At 48.8% G+C, this 22,121-nt stretch overlaps 1 protein-coding gene across 4 annotated transcripts in view; it reads left to right on the forward strand.

Moving 5' to 3' along the window:
- Nucleotides 1–22,121, forward strand: part of PLD1 (phospholipase D1) — an 83,127-nt gene that overhangs the window by 50,722 nt on the left and 10,284 nt on the right. The window contains exons 16-24 of one of the 4 annotated variants that reach the window (XM_064164859.1): nt 3,131–3,259; nt 4,214–4,332; nt 4,482–4,595; nt 13,190–13,300; nt 14,768–14,856; nt 18,565–18,678; nt 20,406–20,455; nt 20,536–20,615; nt 20,872–21,423. In XM_064164859.1, the coding sequence (XP_064020929.1) occupies nt 3,131–3,259; nt 4,214–4,332; nt 4,482–4,595; nt 13,190–13,300; nt 14,768–14,856; nt 18,565–18,678; nt 20,406–20,455; nt 20,536–20,615; nt 20,872–21,150 (1,085 nt within the window). In that variant the 3' untranslated portion in view covers nt 21,151–21,423. Of the gene's footprint in view, nt 1–613; nt 728–3,130; nt 3,260–4,213; nt 4,333–4,481; nt 4,596–13,189; nt 13,301–14,767; nt 14,857–18,564; nt 18,679–20,405; nt 20,456–20,535; nt 20,616–20,871; nt 21,424–21,453; nt 21,589–22,121 lie in introns of those variants that run through there. The other 3 variants (XM_064164861.1, XM_064164862.1, XM_064164858.1) reach the window with 3 other exon arrangements.

The raw sequence follows: 22,121 nt of genomic DNA on the forward strand, positions 1-22,121 counted from the left end.
CCCAATTTTCCCCCTCGCTGAGAGGAGATGAATATTTGAATGCAGCTTTTAATTCCCCACAGTAAAAACAGCTTTGAAGCTAAAATTGCAATGATTGCCTTGGTGTTTGTTCTAGCATGGAGTCCTTCCTGAGGTGCTCACCTCCTGAAGCTGTATAATGCTCACGATGGGGATTTACTTGTGTCTCGGTCTCTGAAGATCTTACTCCTGCCTCTGGCTGGAGGAAGCCTTGCTGGAGCATTCGCCTTGGTTGTAATCAGCTCAGGGCATAGCCATGGAGTCTCATTCTCTTGAGACTTCCAAGCCCTGGCTGGATGTGTTCCTGTGTGACCTGAGCTAGATTGGATGGTCCTGCTCTGGCAGAGGGGTTGGACTTGATGATCTCTTTAGGTCTCTTCCAGCCCCTGACATCCTGTGAGCTGTGGCTTTGCTGCACCAATACACCTGTACATTCTGCCAGGTCTTGAGTTTGATCCTTTGCCTGTAGTTTCAGCAAATTGGTGTCTCCCCTGAGCTTCTGCCATGCAAGGTATCTTCAGACAGGATCAGGCACCAGTGTAGAAGACCTGGATGTGTGTTCTTGGCATGAATAGAGCATCTTAACTTTCTGCAGGTTACTGTAACCCTACTAGAAGTCAACCGAATATAATCCAGAGTTTAAAACCCCATCTGAGAATGTTCCATCACCACACTGAATCCAAACAGGGGCTTGCTGAGCCTCGGGAGGGTAAGTGGAGGAGGAAGGCAGAGGTGCAGACCCTTTCACCTTTAGCTTTGTTTTTTGCACTGTAACACTGGTGAGAGTTAGGTTGGGTGCCAGGATCAGCCTGTGCTGCTCATTGTCCTTCCAGCATCCTTAAGTCCTCTGAGGACAGTCAAGCAGAAGAACGTTTTCCAGAAGCTTCAAGAGCTGCAGGATAAATGAATAAAATAATTAAAATAATCCAATTTAAGAAAAAGCCAAACAAGAAAACCATCCACAACAACAAAAAAAACCCCACCCTTAAAAATCAAGAAAGTAAGTTGCAATAACAGCAGCAGGGAACAGTTGAGGAAACCTCTCTGATTCTGGAGTATGTTTTTTTCAGCAGTGCCCTTCCTGTCGAGGCTTGTTACTTGCATTAGGTACTGGAATATCTGCACTGAATACTTTAAGCTTGGTGCAGAAAGACAAATACAAACAGAGAGAGCAAAGTGGCTGATATGTTTGGATTAAGACTTGAGGGGACCTCCCTTTTGCCTCTTATTGAAGTCAGTGAGGACATACTCAGCTGGAAAGAGTTGGGTGGTGATGAGCACTGAGTTGTTCTGACCTCTGGATGTTGAACGGGACTCTTTATGGTACCTCATCAAGATGTCTTTGAGTTCTGGGACTGAGTGAGGAGCAGTTACTCAATGCCTTCCTGTAAGGCATCAATTGGCAGTTATAAAGTGGAAGAGGTGAAGAGATGGGTTTGCTTCATGGACGTGAAGTGTAGTCTCCCCTGTGGTCACCTCATGCTCATTCCTGAGTCAGTATGCAGTCACTGGAGCTGTACATGGTACATGTTTTGGCTGGACCTCATGTCCCACCCATTCAGCCATGCTGAGTCAACGATTCCCCAGCTCCACCTGGACTCTCACTAGGAGTTCAAGCTTGCAGAGGCAGCTGTGGCGCATACCTGCTGCATGGTGTTCTTGGCATGGCACGGTTTGGCTCGGCTAGGTGGGGTTACAGCAGGCTGGCAGCTCTTGCTTCCCATGGACTTGCTGCACTGCTGTCCATGTGTGCTTGGCTGACTGCTGAAAGGGGCCTTTTTGTGCATGTTACCTGGCAATGTGGTTGGGTTAGGAGAAGGGTTGGTGATGTGGTTGGGCTAGAAGCTGTCAGCTTATTACTGTGTCATTATCACACTGGTATTTGGTACAGCAGGTGAGGGCTGCTCTTGGGGTCAGAAATTAATGCTAATTACATATCTGTGGTCTAGGCAAACATTTAGTTTCCGTAAGGGAAGAGACTTCACTCTGCACTCAAAAAGGTGTGCTCTAGAGGAGGCCTCCTTTTAGCAGGCATTATCCCTATCCACAATACTTCAGTCTTTTCAAATCACCATCACCTTGGATTTCGAGATCTGTTTGTCCAACGTGTAAAACTGCATCAAAAGGTGCCATGGGGTTATTGTTTGGAGAAAGAAAAGCCCCAGTGACCTTTAAGGAAGGAAGATGAGCTTTTCTGTTATCTCATTGTACTTAGGAAAGACTGGCTTTTGTTAGAGATACACCCTGCTCTAGAGGGAAAACAACAAATCCTCTGGCAGAGAGCTTGGAATTAGTTCATTAGTGGCATAAAAATCATGAAGTCGATGTTGCTGTGCATCCCATAATGTGCACCCTTTAAATGCTATGTTCCTGTATGTGTATCCACTGTGCTCAGCTGCAGTGGGGAGTGGGCTGCCACATGGTAATACTTAGATGTTGTAGGACTGTAGGAAGATAAATGGTCGTGGGGTGAGGGTTTTTTATTGAGTTGTTTTCGTCCAGTGCAGGGAGAATTCGGCATCTGCTTTTTGTTTCCATAGCATGTTGGTTGTATAAAAATGTAAATAGGAGGAAGAAATATTATTAAGCCTCCTGGGAAAGCAACAGGAAGACTAGGGAGAAAGCCTAGGCCAGGTTGGACAGGGCATTGAGCAACCTGGTTAGTGGAAGGTGTCCCTGCTAATGGCAGGGGGGTTTGGAATGAGGCCATCACAGAATCACAGAATTAACCAGGCTGGACAAGACCTCTAAGATCACAGATTCCAACTTATCACTTAACCCTTCTAATTAACTAAACCATGGCACTAAGTGCCTCATCCAGCCTCCTTTTACACACCTCCAGGGATGGTGACTCCACTGCCTCCCCAGGCAGCTCATTCCAATGCCAGTCAGTCCTGCAGTGAAGAACTTCTTCCAAACGTTCAGCCTAAACCTCATCTTTAAGGTCCCTTCCAACCCAAACTATTCTGTGATTCTATGCAAACAGCTTCAGCCACCCAGGCTGGGCAAGTCCCACTGGAGTTTTTCTGTGGCAGTGACTCTCGCAGGCAGTGTGTGACAGACACCTGTGACTTTGGAGTGTGTTTTTTGTTCCTTTGTTTGCCTCTGATAGATAAAGGATCAGTCCGCAGCTTGAAGACAGGTGTTGGTGAGCTGTTTGGGGAAACCAGGTTCTGGCATGGCAAAGACTATTGCAACTTTGTCTTTAAAGACTGGGTTCAGCTGGACAAACCTTTTGCTGGTAAGTGCTTTCACACCCTGGAGGTCATTACATCACCCCAAGCCCACTTCCACATCTATTCTCTCTCAAAACGTATTACTCTTGTTTCTGTGCCAGAGGGAATGAGGTTATTTTGGTTGGGCTGCTAGGAAGAAGCAACAAAACTCTCTTTGAGAGGTCCTAGGGCAAATTATGCTGTTACAGTTCACAGACCAGAGGGAATGAGGTTATTTTGGTTGAGCTGTTGGAAGAAGCAGCAAAACTCAACCTTGGAAAGGTCCAAGGGCCAGTTATGCTGTTACAGCTCACGGACTTGGACTGTGGGCAGTTGCATACATCTTAATCAATCTGCCATGGTGTGGTGGTTTAGGCTGTTACCCGCCCCCACACACTTCTGAATTTGCCCCAGCTAACTCAGACGGGCTCCAGGAATATAAATGAAGCTATTTATATACAGCAGCACAATATACAAGCATATATTTGCAATATATACAGTTATATACAGAAATATACAAAGGAGAAGTAATACAGAAGCACCACTCCCCTCCCAGAAACCTGAGGCCCCAGGAGGGGCTCTCCACCACCCCAACACCTCCCCCTGCCCCTCTCAACCTTACCCCCAAACCTGAGAAAGAATAGAGGTGCAGCCAAGAGGTTAAGAAGGAAGGTTAGTGGCAGTGAGGTTAAGGAGATGTGGCTTGGTCTGAAGGCAAAAGCAAAGAAAGAACAAAATGGAGAATGTTACCTAATGTTTACTTCTTGTTCCCAGAGCTCTCAGTGAGACTGATGAGGGAAGGAGACCCAGCCATTGTTTTGCTTTTTCAGCCAATTATCTAGTTCTTTTCACCAAAACATTCTAGCCTGCTTCAAACTAGCACACGCGGTGCGGCTTCAGTTTGAGGAGGGGGCTGCTGTGCTTCTCCACGTTTGTGTTCCCTTCCTGAGGAGATCTGAACATGCTTTCCTGTTCCGTAGACTTCATTGACAGATACACCACGCCAAGGATGCCCTGGCATGACATCTCCTCCGTGGTGCACGGCAGGGCAGCGCGGGACGTCGCCCGGCACTTCATCCAGCGCTGGAACTTCACCAAGGTGAGGCGTGGGCGTTGCTGCTGGGCTGTGGAAACCAGCGCAGCTCCTTGCCTCGCCCACGTGCCCAGGCACATGTTTGATTTCCATGTGATTCTGCTCTGTTGCAATCTCTCCAAGGCTTATTGTTTTTTCTTCTCTTCCCTGGGCAGATTATGAAGCCCAAATACCGATCCCTGTCCTACCCGTTCCTGTTGCCAAAATCTCAGCAGACTGCCAACGAGCTGAAGTATCAGGTGCCTGAGGCTGTCCATGCCACAGTTCAGGTGAGTGGTGGTGTCTCCTGATCACCTTTGTAAGAGCTTGGTTTGGATCTTTTCCAGTAGGAAGTGTGGATGCCTGGCAGCCCTTGAAACTGTGAAATGAAAAATTCTTAACTTACAACATAGGTGGTCAGATCCTCAATTCCAGTCAATGCATCTACTGAAGAGTGGCATTAATTTATTCCTCCATTTTTAGAGGAGCAAGCTGTATCCCAAGTTGTGGGAACACCACGACTTTCTATAGCTGTGGTATTTTCTGTTCTGTTTTCTGCTGCTCTTCTAATGCCTGACACTTAGGGTTTCTGATTTTGTTTTGGGAAAGCTCAATGAGCAGAGGTTATCCACTGAATATTCATCTCGTATCTTAGAGCAGCCTACCAGGCCTTTGATGCTTTGCTCAGGTGCATAATGGTCAGCTAGAGCCCAGCACTAAGTGGAGTCTTGGGGTCGTTGTTTATCTGCACTAAACTTGATCTGCATTTTATTATGCAGCCTCTCAGCCCTGGGGCTCTTCTGCAGTTGTGCAGAGTCAGCTCACAGTCTTGTTTGTGACAACCATCCTGACAGTCAGAATTGCCAAGATACCTATATTTAAAGCCCAGTTAGCTGTGTTGAGTGCATATATTGAGTGCTACTGCTAGCCAGCAGAAACATGGACTTGTTGCAGAGCAAAGTCAAAATGTTTATGCTGAAGCAGCAAAGCAACTCTGTGTGTGTGTGTCTGGATGAAATAAGGGCAATCAGACCAAAATCAGGGAAACTGCATGCCTTGGCTCTTTGTAAGGAGTGGTCCACCCAGATGACAGCAACACTTGGGGAAGCTTAGTGTTGCTTTTTTTTCTGGGTCTGTGGGTTGCCAGGGCATTGTCTGCTCCTCTTGGTGTGGTGTGAGGAATGGCAAGGAGGGGGACCTTGTGTTGTGGGTGTCAGGAGTTTTACATCAGCCTCTAGACAATGCTTGCAGCTTATTGAGCAACAGTCTCACTTCAGGCACCATCATGCTTCCCTGGGGCTGTAAATGCCTCTCCAGTGTTGTCACTGGCACCAGCCTTTTTGGGAAGCTTACTCTCATGGGAAGGAGAGGGCTTGTGTCCTCAGAGCATGCTTTAACTGCAGAGTAAGCCTCAACTTCTCACTCAAAGACTTGGCTGTAGTAAAAAGTTAAGCTCTACTGATTGCAGAGCTGGAAGTAGTTCCCAGAGCACAATCCAGATCCAAACTAATCACAGGATGTCAGGGGCTGTAAGGGACCTCAAAAGCTCCTCCAGTCCAACCCCCTTGCCAGAGCAGCATCTCTTAGATCAGGTCATACAGGAATGTGTCCAGGTGGGTTTTGAATATCTCCAGAGAGGGAGACTCCACAACCCCCCTGGGCAGCCTGTTCCAGGGTTCTGTCACCCTCACAGGGAAAAAAATCCTCCTCGTGTTTACATGAAACTTCCTATGCCTCAGCTTCCACCCGTTGCCCCTTGTCCTGTCTTTGGGCATCACTAACCAGAGCCTGGCCCCAGCCTGCTGGCACTCACCCTGCACATATTTATGAACATTGATGAGGTCATCTCTCAGTCTCTTCTTCTCTAAGCAGCACAGCCCAAGCTCCCTCTGTCTCTCCTTGTAAGATGCTCTCTTCCCCTAATCATCTTTGTGGTTCTGTGCTAGACTCACTCAAACAATTCTATGTCCCTCTTGAACTGGGAGGGTCCAGAACTGGACGCAGTACTCCAGATACAGCCTCACCAGGGTAGAGGGGCAGGAGAACATCTCTCAACCTACTAGCCACACTTCTAATACACCCCAGAATGGCATTGGCCCTCCTGGCCACAAGAGCACATTGCTGGCTCATGGTCAACCTCTCATCCCCGAGGACCCTCAGATCCTTTCTGCCTTTGCTGCCTTCCAACAGGTCAGTCCCCAACCTATACTTTTCTTTCAGTCTGTGCTGTGGTGCTGCTGACTCAAGGCATCAGCCCATGGGAGAGGAGGATGAAGCTGAGCCACAGCAGTGCTGAGTGAGCTGTTTCTAACGAGCCTTGTCACGACATTGTTGGGGCATTGCAAACAACCACTAGGTTCTGGGAAACGAGGCACTGCTCTGTCACGCCATAAGCAGCACAAAGAGCAGGTTTGTCGTCTGAATTATTCATGTCAAACTACCTTGCTCATTTCTAATTTATGTCAAATTGCAGCTTTTAGAAACCTGTCAGGATAGCCCAGCCCTGCAGCTGGGGCAGTTGAATAGAGTGATGTGGTAGTAGGCTCTATGCTTGTTGCCCTGCGATGGACCAGCCTGCTCAGTATGAGAGTGTTTGCAGCAGCAAGCACAGTGGAAGCACTGAGGGTGGCTTCTCTAACCAGGTTGGTGAACACTTGACAGAGTGCACATCCATTGGCCCCAGACTGCCTGGAGCTGGGTTATGATCTCTGGATGATCTCCTCAAGCTCCAAGGCATGGTTTTGCAGGCACATGATGTAACTTTGGCTATGTGCTCCATAATGCTCACAATGGCCTGGTTTCCACTGATCCATGCATGGCCCAAGTGCCCTCAGCATCCCTTTAAGTTCCTGTGGCAGGTCTGTGCACAGCTCAGGCTCTCCTCTTAGTGAAGGTTTCACATTTGGCTGCTGCAGGAGGCAGAGAGAGGGTGAGACGTGCAGCTGTGATCTGACCTCCCCTTTCCTTGTCACCTTTTTCCTGGAGCTCCCAGGGTATGCATGGAATAATAGAATGGGCTGGGCTGGAAGTGATCTCCAAAGGTCATCTAGTTCAACCTCCTCTGCATTCAGCAGGGACATCCTTGACTAGACTAGGTTGTCTGGAGCCCTGTTGAGCGTCAGCCACTGCAGGGCTTCTTTCCTGCAGTCACACGAACATCAGCCTCTTTCCTGTTCCATGTGTTGGGTTGACACCAGAGGGTTGCAGGTGCTTCTGCCTCTGTCCAACAGAGAAATAAGCAGGTACCCTGAAATCTTTCACCAGCTGTTTTTACTTAGAAAAACTGGAGTGGCATTGTTCTTCATACTGAATCCTTTGGCTGACCAACAGCCAAACCTCTGTTATCCCCATTTTGGTGCTGGGTGGGGTGTCACAGGCAGAAGTTACTGCCCTGAGGTAAAATCCAGCATCTAGTGGCTGTCTTGGCTGTGGCATTACTGAAGAAAGTCTTGGCTGCTGCTTTTCTTGTTGCTGAGCTTGTTTGCAAATCTGCCTTCAATTGTGGGCAGATCAGAGGAAGGGAGAGCACAAAGGCTCCATGGGGATTGCAGTGCTGCTGCCAGCCCGGGCCACTGACCTGTCAGCAACAGATTGTGACTTCGTTGTACCATCTGGTTTTGTTCTCCTTTGTGAGAGGAGAAGAACAGCAATGCATTTTCAGGAGGACAGAGAGAGCAGGAGCAGCACTGACAGGGCTATCCCTCCAGGCAGGGAGGGTGAATGCAGCATGCATGGAGGTCCAGGTTGGGATGGGTGAAAAGAGCCTATCAGCTCTATGGGAGGGGAAAAAGGAACCTTATAGCTCCAAGGGTTAGTCATGCATGGTCTGTCAGCCTTCTTAATTTTGAACTTCTGGGCCCTGCTTGCAGTAGCAGTGTGACTGCACACTGATGTCTGCAAGAGTCCAGTAGCCATCTGCCAAAAGCAGTGCCCTTTTTTTTCTGTCTCTGTTTCCCTTCCAGAGTTCACAGTTATCAGCCAAAGCCAGCGCAGCAAACAATGCCATGTGGTGAGGCAATATGCAGCTCCTGATGTAAATGCAATGAAAATTTAATGCTCTGGCAGTGGCTGGCGCCCTCACCTCTTTGACATCTGCCTGAGGGCTTGCATTGTGCAGGATTTATGCACCAGCCTCGCAGCAAACATCACATTTATTACTGTTACGTAGGCTAAAGAACTGAAAGGGATGACAAGTCTGGCCCAGCAGCCAGTGGTGCTGTTAAAAGGTTTGGAGGAAGGAGCATGGAGACACTAGATCTGACTGGTAGGGGCTGCACTGGGGGCAGTGTGTGGACTTCTCTCCCTGAGAAGATATATTTGGGTTGAACCATGTGATGGTTTGGGTGTTCCCCGCCCCCCCCCTCCCCCCCATACACTTTAGAAGGTACCCAGGCTAGTCGCAGCCAGCTCTGGGAATATAAATGAAGCTATTTACAGCCAGCACAATAGACAAGCAGATATTCACAGTATATACAGTTATAGACAGAAATATGCAAGGTAAAAGTAATACAGAAGCACAACTCCCCTCCCAGAAACCTCAGTCCCCAGGAGGGGCTTTCAACCACCCCTGCACCTTCCCCCTGCCCCTCTCAACCTTACCCAGTCCTAAGGAAGAAAAGAGGTTCAGCCAAGAGGTTAAGAAGCAAAGGCGAGTGGCAAGTGAGGTTAGGGAGATGCAGCTCAGCCAGAGCCCAGCCTGAGAGTGAAGACAAAAAATGGTGATAGAGTTATCTAATGTTTGCATTTCTTGTTCAGCAAGACTCTGAGGGAAGGAGACATCACCGTTGTTCTCCTTTCACAGCCTATAATCTACTTTTGCTCACCAAAACATTCTAGCCTGCTTCAAACTAGCACAAACCATCTCCCTTGCAGTAAAGGACAGATGTCTGGAAGCATGAGGTGTAACACCAGTGAGAAGGGAAGGCCTGTGCAGGAGATTTCATGGTGTGTATTTGTCTTTGCATGCCACAGCCTCGTTGCACAGCATCACAGAGTGGTGAGGATTGGAAGGGACTTCTGGAGATGATACAGTCCAACCCCTCAGCTAAAGCAGGGTCATGCAGAGCAGGCTGCACAGGATGGAGTCCAGGTGGGCTCTGAGTATCTCCAGGGAAGGACACTCTGCAACCTCTCTGTGCAGTCCAGTCCAGAGCTCCATCACCCTCACAGGAAATGTTTTCTTCACCTCTAGGTGGAACTTGGTTCCAGTTTGTGCCTTTTGCCCACTCTCCTGTTGCTGGGCACCACTGACAAGCATCTGGCCCCATTCTCTTGATTCCCACCCTTTAGATATTGATAAGCATTGATTAGGTCCCCTCACAGTCTGCTCTTCTCCAGGCTAAACAGCCTCAGGTCTCTCAGCCTTTTCTTAGAGAGATTCCCCAATTCACTCAGACACTTCATAGCCTCTGCTGGAGATCAAAGGGTGATTTGGTTGAGGTTTTGAGTAACCTGGTCTGGTGGAAGCTGTCCCTGCCCATGTTAGGGGAGTTGAAACTAGGTTGCCTTTAAGGTCTCTTTCAACCATTCCATGATATAATGATGATTCTGAGGTTTATACATTCAGCACCTGCACTGAAGGGCCAAATCCCAATCTACTGGTATGCTATACAATTAGTTAGCCCTCTGAAGTCCTCAGCCATGCCACAGCTGGCAGCCTACTTCAGTGACTGTTGACAGCAGTGTGATAGCAGAGCCCAGGGGATTGGCAATGTCAGGGAGCAGAGAGCACAGCATAGAGCAAAGCAGAAGCTGGACACAGAACTAGAAGAAACCTGTGCAAGGAATTTCCAAAGACAGAATGTTGTAGAGCTTGAAAATAGATCAGGGTTTTTTTTGTGTGCCAGTACATGTTTCACAGACCCTGCACCTGGGGAGGAACACTTTGCACCAGTGCAGATTAGGGGTTGACCTGGAAAGCAGCATTGTGGAGAAGGACCTTGGAGTCCTGGTGGGTGATAAGTTATCCATAGGACAGCAGTGTGCCTTTGTGACCAAAAAGGCTGATGGTATCCTGGGGTGCATTAAGAAAAGTTTGGCCAGCAGGTCAAGAGAGTTTCTCCTTCCCCTGTGCTTTGTCCTACTAAGGCCACATATAGAGTGTTGTGTCCAATTGTGCGCTCCCCAGTTTAAGAGGAACAGATAGACTAGAGAGACTGCAACAGAAGGCTGGTTAAGAGACTGGAACATCTGAGGAAAGGCTGAGAGACCTGGGGCTGCTGGAGAACAGCAGGCTGAGAGGGGATCTTACCAATGTTTACAGATATCTGAAGGGTGAGTGTCAAGAAGGGGCCAGTTTCTTTTCAGTGGTGCCCTGTGACTGGATGAGGGTCAGTGGACACAAACTGGAACACAGGAAGTTCCACTTCAACATGAGGGAAAACTTCTTTTCTGCAAGGGTGGCAGAACACTGGAACAAGCTCCCTAGAGGCTGTGGAGCCTCCTTCTCTGGAGACTTTCAAGACCCATCTGGATGCATTCCTGTGTGACCTGCTCTAGGTGATCCTGCTTTGGCAGAGGAGTGGGACTGGGTGATCTCTGGCAGTCCCAACCACTACCATTCTGTGATGCTCAGCATTTGGATCGTGTCCTGTGTGTGAGTGACCCCGAGTGCTGCTCTAGTGCTGTACTGGGATATTTTAAGGCTATTGTTTCCATGGTTTTGCCTTGACAATGTTTTAAGGCAGAGACTAATCATGAGGAATTATTTCCCCTAAGCACGTACCCTACCAACACGTGATTGAGAGCTCTGTTTCCATCTGGGACAATGTCACTTGCATGGCTGCTTCTTGACTCAAAGCCCAGCAGCAGGGAGATGCTGCAGCAGTTGTGGCTGTCGAGGATGGGAAGCTGTCTGCTGTGGGTCTCGCTCAGCCTAGCTGAGAGCATGAGCAAAGGTTGTTTCTCATGTTGGTTTGGCTGCCTTGCGCAAGAACTGCGGGAGGCAGGCAGGGAATGTGCTCCAGGGATCTCACAGCGCTTGCTCTAAATGTGAATTTCCAGTAAAGATTCATAAATAAGTGTGGGCAGCTGAACTCCTATGAATTTTAGAACTTGTATCATCACAAACTGGCTTGTGCAAGAATCTGGCAGAAGAAAGAAATTACCACCAGAGCGCAGGGCAAAAACCTGCTCTGCTTTATCAGATTGGCTGTCATTATCTACTGCCTGTTTGTGGGAGAAAGGCACAGCCCCAGCTGGAGACCAGCCTTAGGTACTGCTAGAGAGGAGATCAGCAGCTGAATGAAAGCTTGGAGATTGAGCTTGTGTTCAAAGCAAGAGCAGGACTTGTCCTGCTTCCATCTAGAGCTGCTGAGGTGGGAGAGGGCAGTGACACAGCAAGGAGTCAGGGCACTTGTGGGTTTAATCAGAGCACTACTAAGCACCAATACTACTTTTGAGCATCTTTTCTCCTTATTGCAAATGCAGAGTAACTGGTGAATGTTCAATGTGCCACCATGTTTGGTGAAATCCTGACAGGCAAATGGTGCTGGGAAGAGTACTGGAGTACTGCGTACAGTTCTGGAGCCCCCAGCACAAGAAGGACGTGGAACTCTTAGAGCAAGTCCAGAGGAGGCCACAAAGATGCTCAGAGGGCTGGAGCCAGCTCTGCTATGAGGAGAGGCTATGAGAGTTGGGGCTCTGCAGCCTGGAGAAGAGAAGGCCTTGAGGAGACCTTGGAGTGGCCTTCCAGTATCTGAAGGGGGCCTACAGGAAGGCTGGGGAGGGACTATTGGCAAGGTCTTGTAATGACAGGATAATGAGGAATGGATTTAAACTGGCAGAGGAGAGATTTAGACTAGATGTTAGGAAAGGGTTCTGCACAGTGAGGGTGGTGAGACACTGGCACAGGTTGCCCAGGGAGATTGTAGCTGCTCCCTCCCTAGAGGTGTTCAGGGCTAGGTTGGATGAGACCTTGAGTGACTTGTTCTAGTGGGAGGTGTGTTCCAGTGAGTTCTTTGGGGGCCAGGGAGCTCTCTCACACATGGTTACTTCTCTGTGTACAGTTTCAATACTTTATTATGGCATGAACACTATGAGTGACAGGAAAGGTATACTGGAAACCACAGTACCTATGGCTCACACGCTGCAGCCATGAAGGGAGAAGCTACAGTGCTGAATAAAACATGACAAACAATCCTGAGCAGCTCAATTGGTTGAAGAGCAGGCTGCACTCACCCTGTCCCCCTGGCCAGCAAAGCTCCTGAGCTGGGTAGATAGCAGAGCTGGTCAGCTGCCATCTCCAAAGGTAGGTGTCCCCACCGTGGGGCAGCAGCTGTGGCACTGGTGAGCCTGGTGCCGCTCACACTCGCCCACCTATGCCCTCTGTTTGTGTGTTCAGAACTCTGTGACATGTGGCCACTATGTCCCAGAAGGCTGAACCCAGGAGAACCAAGCTCCTCCTTCAGTTCCATAACAACTTCCCTGCTGCCCGTATGCACTGTTGGCTTTGGTGGTCGTGCGATGCCCTAGCGAGAGGAGCCTTCATCATCTTCAGCTGCCTCTGCAGCTGGTTGTCCTCTGGGGAGCCTTTCGAGGTCATTACTGGCTCCACATACTGTCTAGCCAACTCCACATTCTGGCCTCTGCTTGCAGGGATGGCACTGCAGGCTCTTGTTTTCCTCAAATTTATCACTTGAGAGCTCACAGACCCTGATCATGTCTCTGGTAACCTGGCAACTATTGCCCTGTTGCCCTAAGTCCCATCAGCTGCACACCGATCCTTCCCTCTTGCACGGTGTCCCTGCCTGTGGCAGGGGGTTGGAACTGGAGGACCTTTGAGGTGCCTTCCAATCTAAACCATTCTGTGAAGCCTCCTAATTGTGTTTCAGTGCTGCTATGCTGGATGGGAGGGTGCTGAAGGTGTCTGCCTCTGGCTTTGCAGGTTATCCGTTCCGCTGCTGACTGGTCAGCTGGCATCAAATACCACGAGGAGTCCATCCACAACGCCTACGTCAGCGTGATCAAGAACAGCAAGCACTACATCTACATTGAAGTGAGTGGCAAGGAGGGAAAGCCTGGAGGGTCTTCATGCCCTGGGCATGGCCTGTAGCCAGCAAGAGGGTAGCTCCTTCCTGAGGTTTGGTCTTAATTGTTTTAATGCATTTAGATGCATATGGAATGTGTCAAGTTGGAAGGGACTCAAAAGGATCATCATATGGATTTTTGCTGTCTACAACTACCTGAAGGGAGGCTGTATTCAGGTGAGGGTTGGTCTCTGCTCCCAGGCAACCAGCAAGAGAACAAGGGGACACAGTCTCAAGTTGTGCCAGGGGAAGTCTAGGCTGGATGTTAGGAGGAAGTTCTTGCCAGAGAGAGTGATTGGCATTGGAATGGGCTGCCCAGGGAGGTGGTGGAGTCACCATCCCTGGAGGTGTTTAAGCAACAACTGGATAAGGCACTTAGTGCCATGGTCTGGTTGAATGGCTGGGGCTGGGTGCTAGGTTGGACTGGATGATCTTGGAGGTCTCTTCCAACCTGGTTGATTCTGTGATTCTATTCTGTTCAGGGGGCTGGAACACATCACATATGAAGAAAGGCTGAAAGAGTTGCAGTTGTTCAGCCTGGGAAAGGGAAAGCTCCAAGGAGACTTTAAAAGTGCCTTTCAGTCCTTAAAGGGACCTGTAAGAGAGATGGGGATAGACTTTTTAGCAGGGTCTGTTGTGACAGAACAAGGGATGATGTTTTTAAACTAGAAGAGGGGCATTTAGACCGGATAGAGAGGAGACATAGTTTTAGGCTAAGGAAGAGGATGTTGAAGCAGTGGCCCTGAAGCTCAGAGAGGTGGTAAATATCTCATCCCTGGAATCTAACCCCAGTCAGGCTGTCTGGGGCTCTAAGCAGCCTGACCTAGTTGAAGATGTCCCTGCTCACTCCAGGAAGATTGGTCCTGATGACCTTTAGAGATCATGATCAGTATGGAATCTGCCCTGAATTGCTGGGGCTGTTTTCATTGACTCCAGGCTGACAGCCTTCTGACCACAAAAGCAGACCTCTCCTTCATGAGCCTTACTACAAAACTCTCAGCAACTTTTGTGACCTATGCAGCCATTTTCCTGTCCCTTGCATGGCTTTGCAGCATCCCCTGTGCATTCTTGAACCTCCTGCTTGGAAGGCTGCTCTCATATCCATACAGCCTGGAGCTACAGGCATCTCCTGTGCTGTGACTCTCAGTGCTGGCTGAGTTGAGACTGACTCTCTTCTTTTCTGTGTTTTTTTGGGTTTTCTTAGCCTCTTGTTAGGATGTTCTTTATGTGAACTTCCTAAAGAGTGTTTAGTAAGGAATGACTTCATTCCCTAAGCGATCACAGGCGCACCTCATCTAATAACAAAAACAATCCCACAGTATCAACTCAGAGCAGCACACAAACTCAGCTCTCTTTTGGTCTGAAATAAACCATGCAAATGTGTTCTGGTTGGCCTGGCAGTGTCTGACAGCAGCTCTCCTTTGCTTTTCCTGCAGAACCAGTTTTTTATTAGCTGCGCTGATGACAAAGTTGTCTGGAACAAGATTGGCGATGCAATCGCTCAGAGGATTCTTAAAGCTCACAGGTAAGCTGTTCTTAACAAGGCAGTGAAAGTCTTCCAGGTGCATTTATATGGTGTGGTGAGAAATAATATCTTTAATGGCCACAGCTGTGCAATAGCTTTTCCAGTGCAGAACCAGGCAGTCAGGCATCTGCTTGCATTTGCAGCAGGGAGACTCTTCAGTGGTTTCTTTGCAGACAGAAAGTGATTTTCTGGGCTTACCCTGATGCAAATGCCTTTTTAACTATGGAACTTGCTTAAAAGCAGGTCCTTGATGATCTGACTCAGTGACACCTCTGCTCTACAGCCAGCCAGTCTTGAACTGTGTGGTCAGGCAAATTAGTGAGGAGACAGAACCAGGATCTGTGGTTTAAATTACCTATGGAGAGAATTGGCTTCAGATAGGGGAAGCAAACAGATTTTGAGGATCTGAGTGCAGAGTTCAGCTATTGTTTGAACTTCTTCTGTTAAGTGCTGGAGGGTATTTACAGCCTACAGGCATTGCAAGGAGACCATGGTTTGTTTCTGGATGGATCAAATCCAGCCCTGGTTTAGACAGTCTTTTTGCTTCAGCGTGCCTAACCCCACGTTAATGCCACAGGTACTGACTTGCCTTCACTTTGATCCTGAACAGCCCTGCTTAAGGTTGCTCCCCTGGAGTCTATCTTTAAGACTCATGTATGTCATGGACTCAGTTTGTATCCTGATCTTGCTGGATAGAAAACTCTTTCAAACTTTGTCCTTTCATCTCTTGCGTGCTTTTTCAGCACACATTGAAGTTTCTTGCAGTGACCTATCTTTTCCACACTGTAGTTGTCCAGAGCTATGCAGGGGTTGCTTTCCCAGAGGTCACAGAAATTTCTGTGCCCTTGGAAATTCCCACCTGGGTGAAGGCAATGAACTCAAGGGAGACACTGGGGTACAGGCAGTGTCAGCCAGGCTACAGGAGCTGCCATGAGACAGGGTTTGTTCAGAAGTGCTGTGGAAGTGCTACTCAGACTGGGAGGACATGGATGTTATCTGCTGTGCAGATGTCAGCAGGGGAGAGTAACAGAGGAGAGTTGCTGTGACCTGCAGGATGTAGCCCAAATAATTGAACTTAGCTAAGGATGAAAAAGATGGTATGGATTTTCTCCCCTGGGGTAAATAGGGACTGGTGCCAGTGCTGCTGGAAATGATGTGGCTGCAGTTTGTAAGGCAACCTTGATGCTCCCAGGAAGGCAGATATGGCATCTCTATACTGGAAAGCCACTCTGGAGTCTTTCCTGCTTTTGGGATCTGTGATGGTTTGGGTGTTAGCTGCTCTCCCACACTTAAGAAAATCACCCAGACTAGACTCAGCAGCTGGAAATGAGAATGAAGCTTTTTACTTGCAGATATTTACAATCTATACAGCTATAGACAGAAATATACAAGTTAAAAGGTAATAGAGAAACACAACAGCCCTCTCACAAACCTGAGTTCCCAGGAGGGGCTCCCAACCACCCTTCCACCTCCTTTCCACACCTCTACCTTATCCTAGATTTTGCCTCACCTTCAAGGTGAGTTTGGATAACTGGCCAGGGGAGTTAGGAAGCAGAGGAATTAGTTACACAGATGGCAGGTTAGAGAGAGAAGAGAGGCAGCCAAAGCCAGAGAGCAACTCTATTATCTATGTTTGTGTTCTTGTTCTTATGCATCTCAGCAAGCCTATGAGTGCAGCAGACATCACCATTGGTTCCTTTTCATAACCTATCATCTAACTCCTCTCACTAAAATATCCCAGATAGGCTCCAACTAGCACAGAAGCTGATTGTCATGGGCCCTTCGCTTTGCTTGTGTGCTCTCGCCAGATGACCTGGAGAATTTGCCAAGATTCTCCTGTGACATAAAGTTTATGTAACTGTTTCTGCCCAGACATCAAGAAGTCTAGCCTAGCAGGGTCTTCACATAACTTCTTCAGTGACCCATTACTCCCAATTTCATGCTAGTGTGGGTGATTCCTAACTGAAGGTTCAAATTCTCCACACTCCGCAGTGCCCAAGATCAAAAGAGAAGTCAGACCTAAAATAGTTTGTATCAAAGGCTCATGTTCCAAAGTGCCCTGGGAATACAGCGTAGGTGACAGCAGATGTTTAATTGTAAAGAAAGGGTTTTAGTGAAGCTTAGACACTTCTCACTCTTTTAGACTAAATATTTTCTACTGTTGTAACCAACAGTGGTTACATCAGTAGAAAATGTCTTGGTTTCCTCTCTCTTTTTTCGTGGATGTCTTTCTAACTAGTTGAATAAACACTGGGCTTAGACAAACAAACTGTGTTTGTTGGTAGAGCCTTCTCATGATAGAAGATCTCTTGTGGTATGGATAAGACCTCATTGGCTGTTCAAAGCCCTGCTGACAAACTAAAGCTAGTTTACTGTCCATAGCAACAGCTACAAGCAAGCACTGGTTGAAACTAAAGCACAGCTCCTCGCTGTCGTCTTCCCAGCACGGAGCAGACCCTGCTGCTACACAGTTCCTGTGTCCTTAAATTGACGGGCACAGGAATAGCTTGGACAAAAGCTGCAGACAAGCTCATTTCAGACTGCTCCTGCAACGGTTTTGTTCTGATTAAACTGCGTTTGCCATCTAGTGGCAGCACCCTTCAATGGAGCATCTCCCTCCTCCTCCTCCTGAGCACAGGGCAAGGGATTGCCAATGCCCGGGGCGGCCTGGAAAGCGCTGGCAGAGCAGATGCAGCTGGCCTTGTCAGCAAAGAAAACCCGAAAGTGGGCTTTAAGAAAAGCCTCGAGTAGTGGCCAGGCTTCGCAGCGTTTGTTCTGGCTGTGATTGGGGTCCAGGCAGAGTTTGCTTAGGGGAGCAAAGAAATTGAGCTTTAGTGGGTTGTGATGTGTCCATCAGATACTTGCCTTCCTTGACTGATCAACGTTTCACTTTGTGCTCTGAGCTTTTCCCACCTTTCATGATGTTTCTGACTTCTGAAAGCCAGGATGTAATGGGAACATGAGGTCCTGTAGTCTTCGCTGTGCGCTGCTGGGCTGGCATATGTACCAGGCTGCACTAGTACCGGCGTGACCGGGCTAGGAGGCTGCTCAAACGCTGCCTACAGTGGCAGGCACCGTCTGCAAAAGTAACTGACATCTTGAGCATCAGGAGCAATTGCAGACAGAACAAGGGGCAATGGCCCCTAGCTGAGTCTGGGGAGGTTTAGATTGGAGAGTAGGAAAAAGATTTTCCTGGAGAGAGCGGTCAGGGACTGAAATGAGCTGCCCAGGGAGGTGGTGGAGTCACCTGCCTTGGATGTACTTAGGGGTTTTTGGATGTGGTGCTTAGTGCCATGGTCTAGTTGACTGGATAGGGCTGGGTGATAGGTTGGACTGGATGATCTTGGGGGTCTCTTCCAACCTGGTTGATTCTATGATATGGTTTAAGGTGAATCGTGTAGAGTATGGTTATAGGCTAGACTTGGTGATCCTGAGCTTTTCCAACCTGGATGCTTCTGTGGCTCAGTAAAAGTTTGTTTCTTTAGCTGCTCTCATTACCTGCTGAGACAAAATCATTCCTTGCTCACTCTCTGCAGCACTGGAGACAGGTGAAGACCTGACACTGGAAAAACATTTCCTTTAAAACTTATGTAGCAGCCTTGGATGGGAACCAAGCTGATTAGGACAGGGAAAGTGAAATCTAGAGGACTGGCCCTGTAGGAAGCTGTCGCCTCTGCAGGCCACGGCAGTCCTGACCTGTCGTTGCAGGGAGAACAAGCGGTTCCGAGTGTACGTGGTGATCCCGCTGCTGCCAGGCTTCGAGGGAGACATCTCGACAGGCGGCGGGAACGCGCTGCAGGCCATCATGCACTTCAACTACAGGTACTGGGGTGTCTTGCTGGATGGAAAGCTCAGCATGGGCTGGTGGTGTACCTGTGCAGCTCAGACAGCAACTGTGTCCTGCACTGCAGCCAGAGAAGTGCTGCCAGCAGGGCCAGGGAAAGGATTCTGCCCCTTTGCTCTCCTGAGACTTCGCCTGCAGTACTGTGTGCAGTTCTGGAGCTCCCAGCACAAAAGAGATATCAAACTGTTAGAGTGAGTCCAGAGGAGGGCTGCGAAGATGCTCAGAAGGCTGGAGCAGCTCTGCTAGGACAACAGGCTATGAGAGTTGGGGGTCTGCAGCCTGGAGAAGGCGGCTTCAAGGAGATCTTGGAGTAGCCTTCCAGTATTTGAAGGGGGGCTACAGGAAGGCTAGGGAGGGACTATTGACAAGGTCTTATAGTGACGGGATGAGGAGGAATGGGTTTAAACTGGCAGAGGGGAGATTCAAACTAGATATTAGGAAGAAGTTCTTTCCAGTGAGGGTGGTGAGACACTGGCACAGGTTGCCCAGGGAGGTTGTGGCTGCTCCCTCCCTGAAGGTGTTCAAGGCTAGGTTAGGTGAGGCCCTGAGTGACCTGTTCTAGTGGGAGGTGTCCTTGCCTAGGGCAGGGGATTGGAACTGGATGATCATTGAGGTCCCTTCCAACCTAAACCATTCTATGATTCTATACTGTGCACAGCCCAAGACCTCCCTGGCCACCTCTGCCTGCTGCAGGTGCTCCTTAATGCTCCAGCTGCCATCAGCCTGGTGTCACACTGAGGTGTGGTGCACACAAGTACACAGGGTTTGGAAAAGGAGGAGGAAGCTGCGTGTGTAGCTTTCATTTGGAGCTTCAGCTCATTTGTTTCCTAGCCTTAGGATTTGCAGTAGGAGAGGAGGTGATGCTGGTGAAGAAAGGAAGCACAGTGGGGTGAAGCCTGGGGCTCTCTGGTGTAATTCCTACCTGGCTCTGCCTCCTGAAGGCAATGATGCCTTCCATGATGTGGTTCCCCTGGTACAGGATGTTTGTGAAGGCATTTTCAAGCCATCAGTTGTTAGGGGAAGGACAGAAATGTGGTGGTGTCAGGTAGCCCTGTGATGGGAACAGGCTGTAAAGGAAGGCAAAATGGCCCAAGATGAAGTCATTTCACTGGAAAGCTGCTGGTTTATATGGCGAAGGCACAATCTGTCGTGGGAGTAAGTCCCCCTTGTCTCCTGCTCTGCTGGTATCCCCCTGGACTTCCAGAAGGGTGAGTGGGGCAGGAGGCAGCAGATTTCCCTAACCAGGCCCTTCTGCCTGAGCTTGCTTCTGCAAGTGCAACCACAGGTCTTGAGAGATTGCCCATGGACTGTGTCTTTTTGAATGAGATGCCAACTGTGGCTTTTCCAGCCCAGCCATAATCACACCAACTCCCTGGGCTGGTGTTTTGCACATGTTGACTTTTTTTTTTTCCTCTTGATGTGATTTCATGTCCAGAGCTGTGGAACAGACCGCAGCAGCCCCGTTTGTATGGTGTTTATCACCACTGCTGTGCACTCGAGAAGGCAAAAGTGCTCCCCAGCTCCCACTCCCCTAGGAAATGAGCAGTCCTTGGGAAGCATGTGTGCTCTGGAAGCGCTGCACTTCTGCTTGCCTGGGGTTCTGGAAGGGCATCTGTGTTTGCAGTTTAGCTCGCCTGCTTCTGCCTCAGCATATGCCACTGCTTCCAGCTGTGGTGGTGCTGATGGCTGCCTACCTTCTTTCCAGGACCATGTGCCGAGGAGAAAACTCAATCTTGGGCCAGCTAAAGAATGAGGGTAAGAGCTTTGTTCCTCTCATCTGTGTTGCTTAGCCTTGGGATGCTGCTGTTTGATAGACACATGTCTAACATGAATAGGACTCTCCAGCTTCCCACTGGCTGTGGCAGAGGAGCTCAGGTGTGGACTGGGGGCACCTCACAGCAGATTTATGAGGCCGGTGAGTGTCCTCCTCTTCCTGCCATTGTCCCGTGGCGAGGTCTGTCAGGTCACCCAAGCCATGGCCGGGTGTCAGACTCTGCACTTGGATGTAGCCCAGATCTGGAGGAGGGGAGGACCCCAGGGAGGAGCACGGTATGGTTGCAGCTGCTCAGGATTGTGTTATTTGGAAAATGTCCTGAGCAGGGTCACGCTTCTGGGAGTAACAAACCCTGAAGCCTCCCCCTTGAATCTCACCCTGGATTTGTTTCTGGCAGTTGTCGAGCGTGGAGAGGAAAAACCTGCCTAAGCAGAACACTGTTTCTGAGCTGCTGCCTCACCATGAGGATGCCTGCTTGCATTTGCTCTGCTGGCAACGGGAACCCCATGAAGACCTACGTGCCACAGCTACTAGGGGCATGCACAATGCCTCATTCGTTTTAGGTCCCTGTGTGAGTCTGAACTGCAGACAAGTACATGAGGATGTGATTTCTGTGCTGTGCACGGACAAACACCTGCTTCCAGCCCCCTTTTCTGCAGGCTCTGCAGAAGAATAGTCTCCTAGTCCAGTTATTTTTAAAGATATCTGGATCCATTATGAGCACTCTCATGCTGTGCAAGAGAGATTGGGGTCATTTCTCACCAAAGTGGGAGTATCTGAGCAGGCAGCAGATCAGAGCAGCACAGAAAGCACCCAGGCAGCTTTTAAAGTCTATTTTTAAAGAGAATTATTCCATTATCTGTTTATTTCTTTTCAAAGATCAAAAGTGAACTCTTACTCATGTGGGGGCTTATCTAAAGAGTCTCTTCTCTCTCCCATCTCCCTCACCCCAGCGTTTGTGTTTTCTGTTAATTTTCAGTTGGAGATAAGTGGATAAACTACATCTCGTTCTGTGGACTTCGAACCTATGCGGAGTTGGAAGGAAAATTAGTCACAGAGCTCATCTATGTGCACAGCAAACTGCTTATTGCTGATGACAACACAGTTATCATCGGTGAGCAGGGGGCTTGCGGGAGGGCTTTAGGCTGCTCAGCTCCACGGTAGTCCCTTTGCTTCCCTGCCCTGTGCTTGGTGCAGGCTGTGGTGCCAGGGTGCCTTTTTAATCTGAGATTTCTTCCTTGTGGAATATTTTGCTGTTTAAAAAGCAGAAACATCGTGGGGGGGGAAAAAACCCAAACCAGCCAAACCCCTAAACTCAAATTCACCAGGAGGGTAGGTAGGAGGGAGGAAGGGGTTTGAAAGGCTGTTGTTTAATTTGTTGTCTTAAAATGGTCTTAAATCTCTGTGTAACACTGCAGAGAATCCCAGTGCAGGGAATAGTGTCCATCTGTCTTGTATCAAACTCTGCTCTAGCAGGAGGACTTGTGAGACTTGTCATCTGTTCCTTAAAGAACAGAATGTGCTGTAAAATTTGGAAGGTTTGGGCAACATGTGTCATTTATCAGCTTGATTTCATAAGGATGGGGAAATATGTTAACAGGAGTATTAGACAGCACTGCATCCATTTCTCTCACCCTATTTGTCATC

This window comes from Pogoniulus pusillus, chromosome 26, assembly GCF_015220805.1.
Source record: "Pogoniulus pusillus isolate bPogPus1 chromosome 26, bPogPus1.pri, whole genome shotgun sequence".
In the NCBI taxonomy this organism is placed as follows: Eukaryota; Metazoa; Chordata; class Aves; order Piciformes; family Lybiidae; genus Pogoniulus; species Pogoniulus pusillus.